A 6,515-nucleotide genomic window follows, 5' to 3' on the forward strand; every position below is an offset into this window, starting at 1 on the left:
GTGCTTTTGTGCTCACATTTGTAGACAGGTGTATACACTCAAAACACACATTCTGATCTGATTGTTTTCAGATCTTCCTGACCACCAACGGATGTAGTCAGGCAAGCACTGTTTCTGGATATCTCACAGGTGTCGACAGATCTGGACAGTAAAACCATTTAAAGCATCATTATCCTTCCTTCTAAAATCATTGACAGCTGGCACCATGGACTTATGACATCAATATGTGTCTTAAAATAAATAAATATTATTTTGGAAGAATATCTGTCTAATAATTTGCATACAGGGAGGGACCAGGAAATCAGGTCACAATCCAAACACAGAGGGATAAGAGACACACTTTACTACCATGTGTAGAGGCATATCTGAAAACGTGGGCACAATCAGAATGTGGACAAGATCAGGACCAAGGATGCATGTTAGCGTCAGGTATTAACGAGTCTATTCAGACAGCGAGAGATTCTCCAGGAGATTCCCGTTCTTTTGGTTGATCTGAGGAGATTGTGTAAAAGCATGGCTGTATTCTTAACGCACAGAAAATGGCTACCCCTGGTGGAGAATCTCCTGTTTTTGTCCCTGATTCACCATGGATTCTTACTCCGACCAGTCTAAACTGCAGTACTGAACACCTGCGGTGCATTCCAGCTGGCTTCACACTTACAGTACTGCCTTTCATTGAGTAAAGCCTCCACATTTTTGCCAGTTAAGTGGTCTAAACCTCTAGGTAGTGATATGGTGTCAAACTGTCTTTGTTGAAATTAATAAACTGTCAAATGGAGTGCGAGAGCAGCTTTGTGCATCTCAAACAGTGTTGAGTCAGAAGCTCAATGCTATGGGAAGCACTAATCACCTTTTATCTGGGGGTGAAGATGCTTGGCACCTCAACATCAAACTGAGTGCATCCACCCAGACATAGTAAACAGAAGCAGCGTGTGGTTTCAGCCAGAGGGGAACCAATACGGCCTCTCTGGGCAACTCAGTTTGGTTCCAAACTATTAATACAGCAGTTATTCTGCTTGTTTTATACCAGTACCTTTGAGAACTGTACCTATAAGAGAAATCATAGGGTAACCTACTTTAACCAATGTATACAAAACAATATCAATATTTATGTGTTCCTAATGTTTGGTATAGTCAGTGTATATAAGCACACGAATACTCTCAGAGTAACCCACTGTGGCCTGTGTAGTCCAGCAGTTAAAGCCTCTGACCTCGGCACACATGTATGTCAGCATAGGTTAGAATCCGGCCCACTGCCCTTTGACCCCCACCCAGTCTTTACTATCTCTTCAATAAAGCAAAACAATTACAAAAATGTACCTTAAAAAAAGTAAAGAACCCACTGACCTATAATATAGATTTTTGAAGAAAGAGCCTATGCGGCAATAAGACACAACGAGGAGGAAAATCTAACTCTTTCAGGTCAATTTATTTATAAAAGATCCACTGAAGATGTGTTTAAACATACAGTGCATTTTCTAAATGACATTGTGTTTCAGGCGAGAACAAGCCGTCTATGAAGTTGAACAGCCATACATAGATGGTGAAGACCGGTTTCTCGGAATAAAGAGTAATCAGAAATACTTGGCAAATACTTTGGCATAGTTAGCGACAGTGTGTAAAAGACATTTAGCTATATATCAAAACCTCTCAGGGACCCCGCAATGTATGGCGATGACAGCTCAGCCACTACACACTCCCAGCCAGATAGATAGTGACACGAGACGACTGGAGAGTCAGCAAGCTTGGCCGAGTTAGGATGAGAAGCCGCTGGAAGTTTACTTGGCCTGCAATGACAAGAGAGATAGTTCAGTTCAATACATCTTTATTGTCCCCAAAGGGCAATTTAAGTGCAGCATAAAAGTCAGACACTAAGTTTATGCGGAGAAAATACAGTACAATATTGCTGGAGTAAAATGATAAACAGCTGTCACCTATGACAATAATTTTCCTTCTGTGGTAGCAACCTCACACTCATTCCACATGGAGGGCATCCCACCCATCCTTCTTATCCTGAGAGAGAAAAGTGTGGAAAATCATTGTCTATGGTGACATAATCAGGGAGAACAACTACAGCACACTTTTCAAGAATGCTAACATTACCCCTCTCTCTAATAAAGCCATTTGGATGTACAGGCTGGATTTAATCTCTCCCACCATAGGAATGTTTATGTAGTATTTTAAAGTAGTATATGTAACTGCAATGTGCGTTAGATTAAATTGAGCCCTATGTGTATAAACAAGGTGCATATTTCCCACCTCTGACATGACTGGCAGGTTGCCATGAGGGTGGAGCCACATGGTCCTATGTGCTTTGGTCCTCTGTCTCTGGAGCAGCTTCCTCAGTAACCTCTTGACCCTTCTATCTCTGGGGTCAGCACACTTCACCGCCTTCTTGGTGTACAGTCTGCAGCCACAACAGATAAAGAACATTCACCAAGCCAACTTTTCAAAGGAAACATACAGAACACACTATAGATATGGAGCATGGTTTCAAGAAAGCCTTCTCTGAACCAAAGCTTCAACAAAGTTGGCTAGTGAGGCATCTTTTCTTTATAGGTCTTGTTATCCTCACATCCCTGGCAATTATAGTAGAATCTGAGCCATAACAACATGACCTGGATAGATGACAATGCCTCACATCTCTGAGAGAAATATTTTCTATGTCTGCAGGTTGCTTGGAGATAGTTGGAATACTTGCATGATGGCTTGTATGCTGCAGTCTGGCCCCTCCGTCTGCACTTCAAACCTCAGCACGTCTTTGGTGCGCACATTCCCCTGGGAGTACTGCATACAGCACTGAACGTCTCTCTGCATCTGTACCCCATCACCTGAGAGAGGGAGGAAGTGAGGGGGAGAGAGACATACCCTTATGTCAGACTCGTCAAAGCACACTTACAGTATATGAAGGCTGATTGCTATTGGCTCATAAGGAGGGTTGTTATGATAGATATGAGTTCAAATAGCAAATATTTTTGTAGGAATGCAATACATTTCATTGCACTGTTCTATACAGTATAGTTGGACTATGCAAGGTTAATATGTAATGGTTGCTCTTGTTGACAGGATATGTAATATTGTCAGGAGTATTGCACACCCCCTATACACACAAGAATGCCAGAGGAATTAGCTAGATCATCCCATGTTCCCCAACAATGTACTGTTATGGCAGTGGCACTGTGACTACATGACAAACCTTTTCATTCAATCAGAGTGAGTGAACACAGTAACATTAGCCGAGATAACAGTTACCATATGCATGTCATATAAAAGCTGCTCTGAACCTTGTCATATATTATCATTGACATCATCGATCACTTTTTCCCATGAAAGTCTGAGGTATTCAGTTAGCTTGTTATTAGCATTCAAGGTTGATGTGAAATCATTGTCTTCCTGCATTCTAGCACTCTGTTTACATCCATGGCTCTCCCTGCTGCTGCTCCAGTATTGGCTCTATTCCCCTCTCCTCCCTCTCTCCTCTATCTTCATCTCCTTCGCCATCACTTCCCTGCTAAACTGGCTCCCAGCAGGGTGCATACTGCTGACGGTCTAGTGTAGGTGTTATTGTGTCTTACCTTCCACTGCGTCCAGGAGAACGACAGTCAGAGAAATAACAGTCACAGTCTGCAGCAGAAACATGGTGAGCCTGACAGGGAAGTTCTCCTCTGTATTACCTTCCCCTCTATTGCCGTGTCTCTTATATTCCTCCCTCCCTCCTGCTCACACTCACACTCTCCCTCAAACACACACACTCTCCCCCTCCCTCTCTCTCCCCTCCCTCATCCTCCAGTGCCCCACTCACTGTGTTCATTTCTGTCTTTCCCACTCTTCAAAAGGTGCTTTCCAAAGCTCTTAAAATAATTCAGATTTATGGCATTCTCTAATGCAGTCATGAAAAGTGATCTACCTTGTTGTAGGTGTGACCCACTGCTAGAGCACAATACATCAGTGGGGGCTGCTGAGGGGAGGATGGCTCATAATAATGTCTGGAACGGAGCTAATGGAATGGTATCAAACACCTGGAAACCATGTGTTTGATGTGTTGATACCATTCCACCTAATCCACTCATTACCACGAGCCCCTCCTCCCCAATTAAGGTGCCACCAAACTCCTGTGCAATACAGGGAACACCACACAGCCTGTGATACACTACTTATAAGACAAATGTTACAGTGTACTGCACAGGAGGTTGGTGGCTCCTTAATTGGGGAGGAGGGCTCGTGGTAGTGGCTGGAACAGAACAGAATCATATCAAACACAAACACATGGTTTCCATGTGTTATCTGCCATTCCATTTGTGACGTTCCAGCCATTATTATGAGCCGTCCTCCCCTCATCAGCCTCCACTGGTGTCCTGTAATACATTCATGTGGTTTTTATCCATGCAAATGACTAAGGCATCAGTAATACCGACATGGTTCAAAATACAAGAAAGTTACATGCAGCCTGCTTCCAAGACCAACCACCACCGTACGCTTGAAGGCTTTAGCTTATCTGTTGTTCAAGCATCAACAATTCACATTATTAAAGAGTGAGTTGAACCAACAGCAGCAGGGTGTGATTATCAGGAGAAAACACAAGTATTAGGTGTGTCTGCTCCTGTTATGATTTTCATTTAAACTAAATATGTTAAAAACAGATGTCAATAGTCAGACGATGACATAAAATGGCAACCAGCTCTCTACCATTAGACAGATCACAAGATTATGAGAAATATTGAAAACAGGAGCTGATCTGCCAGACGAATGTACATTATAGCTTTGATATTTCAGTCTCAACTGTGATAGACTTTGTATAGAAGCGATTCTAACATTCTCAATACAACACCTAACAACCTTGTCAAGAGGTTTGGACCTCTCTTGGTTTAATGGAAAAGGTCTTGGACTGACAAATGCAAGTCCCAGGAGGCTAACCCATGAATTTACAACCTTTGGTGTCAGAAATGGGCATCCAAAGTGTAATAGAAAAAGTTGGCAAGTGCATTACTTAATTGCCTTTAGGACCAGAGTGGGACAAGCCCCCAAATTCACAACTATAACTAAATAATAAAATGTCAAATATAAAATGGCTTATGTTAGAGGAAATGGATACAAAGTTAACGCCGGTTGGCGTTTGAGGATTGAATGACCTGGAGACCCAGAGTGGTGGCTTTGGGAAGAGACCGTTTGCTTTGGCAGGTTGGGTGTCATTAGAACCCAGCTGATGCTCCCTACGATGTCAGAAACCTCCCTTCTAACAAAGCAATGAAACTATTGCAGAATTACAGCATGTTCTCTAATGCCTTTGGTATTCAATTAAATAAACGAGGTTGAAAAAGGAAGTGGAAGGAATGCTATAAAAATATTTTATACATAAAATATACACAAAGTTAAAACTGAACAAATGAAATAAAACCCTTGTCTGAAAAACAAACAAAAAACTGGAGAAAAACAACTTTTGGACAAGAAAACCCAAATAACCTTTTGGACTGGAAAACCCAAATAACATTATTCTTTTCGTTTTGAGACCGAATACCTACTGTTTAATGTACCTTAGAATAAATGCTTCCAGTGAATACAAGGAAGTGTAAAGCTATTAACTACTGTAACGTTAAGACACTTCATATCTTGTTTTGTATTTTACAGCAGTAGCTACTGGAAATGTATTGTTCTATATAATTATGTAGTTGTACAAAGGAATAATACACACCTGGAGAGAATTCCAAATTCAATGAAGGGTCAACGTGGTAAAACACACCACCAATGAATACAGGACAAATGATGCTTTAAATCCCTGCTGAATGATGGGATTTAGGTAGTGGCATTTATTAAGATGACAAGGCCACAGTGTAATCCCTACTGTGTGCATACCTGAGCCCTGGAAGTGAAACTATGCAGTCTGTTGAGGGGTGTGGAGGGGGCAAGAATTCAACCCTTAAGAAATCAGGTTTGGAATCTTTCAGCTGCAAAAACATACCTTCCCCATTACTCCAGTCTGCTCCTGAGCCAACACACATTTTATGCATATCTTTGGGGCGATTAATAGATCATTGTAAAAGTATTCAGAAGACCACAAGTGACTGTAAATCCACCTATGAAGTCATGGACTAAACCAGTGTTCCTCTGAGGAGGTAGAGAGCCGGAGGAGGGATAAGTATGTCCTGGGGGATGTTGTAGGGCAAGGATAACTATACCTGTGGTCCAGGCCAGGGCTGTTTAACCCAAAAGAGTGTTATTAACTAGGCAAGTCAGTTAAGAACAAATTCTTATTTACAATGGCGCCTAGGAACATTGGGTTAACTGCCTTGTTCAGGGGCAGAAGGACAGATTTTGACCTTGTCAGCTCGGGGACTCGATCTAGTGTTAAGTTATGTTTCAGGGGGCATATCTTTGTCCAATTTTGAGATGCATAATTTATCAAGCACATAACATTTGGTATGGAATGTCTGGAACTGTGTGAATAAATAGGTGATTATAGTCCATTTTAGGACATGGTCTTCTCTACAACTTCCTGAAGATTGATCAGCTTTATGTCC

The 6,515-nt window shown here is 41.8% G+C and overlaps 1 protein-coding gene across 2 annotated transcripts; it reads right to left on the reverse strand.

Moving 5' to 3' along the window:
• Positions 1 to 1,410: 1,410 nt before the first annotated feature.
• ccl44 (chemokine (C-C motif) ligand 44) lies at positions 1,411 to 4,015 on the reverse strand. Of its 2 annotated transcripts, XM_020480439.2 has the most exons (5): positions 3,576 to 4,000; positions 2,702 to 2,831; positions 2,260 to 2,407; positions 1,935 to 2,013; positions 1,411 to 1,787 (listed from the first exon to the last, which is right to left on the reverse strand). In XM_020480439.2, the coding sequence occupies exons 1-4, from the start codon at positions 3,637 to 3,639 to the stop codon at positions 1,975 to 1,977; spliced, it is 381 nt and encodes a 126-aa protein (XP_020336028.1). In that variant the 5' UTR covers positions 3,640 to 4,000; the 3' UTR covers positions 1,411 to 1,787; positions 1,935 to 1,974. The 2 variants fall into 2 exon arrangements, with proteins under 2 accessions (XP_020336028.1, XP_031678449.1); XM_031822589.1 differs by lacking the exon at positions 1,935 to 2,013 and having other exon boundaries at positions 3,576 to 4,015.
• Positions 4,016 to 6,515: the final 2,500 nt, after the last annotated feature.

This window comes from Oncorhynchus kisutch, linkage group LG4, assembly GCF_002021735.2.
Source record: "Oncorhynchus kisutch isolate 150728-3 linkage group LG4, Okis_V2, whole genome shotgun sequence".
NCBI classification, from domain to species: domain Eukaryota; kingdom Metazoa; phylum Chordata; class Actinopteri; order Salmoniformes; family Salmonidae; genus Oncorhynchus; species Oncorhynchus kisutch.

Coding starts and splice junctions, on each gene's coding strand:
- ccl44 (XM_020480439.2), bottom strand. CDS start 3,639: ATGTTTCTGCTGCAGACTGTGACTGTTATTTCTCTGACTGTCGTTCTC. Junction 2,832..3,575: donor TCTCCTGGACGCAGTGGAAG/GTAAGACACAAT, acceptor TCCCTCTCTCAG/GTGATGGGGTACAGATGCAG. Junction 2,408..2,701: donor TGCAGCATACAAGCCATCAT/GCAAGTATTCCA, acceptor TTGTGGCTGCAG/ACTGTACACCAAGAAGGCGG.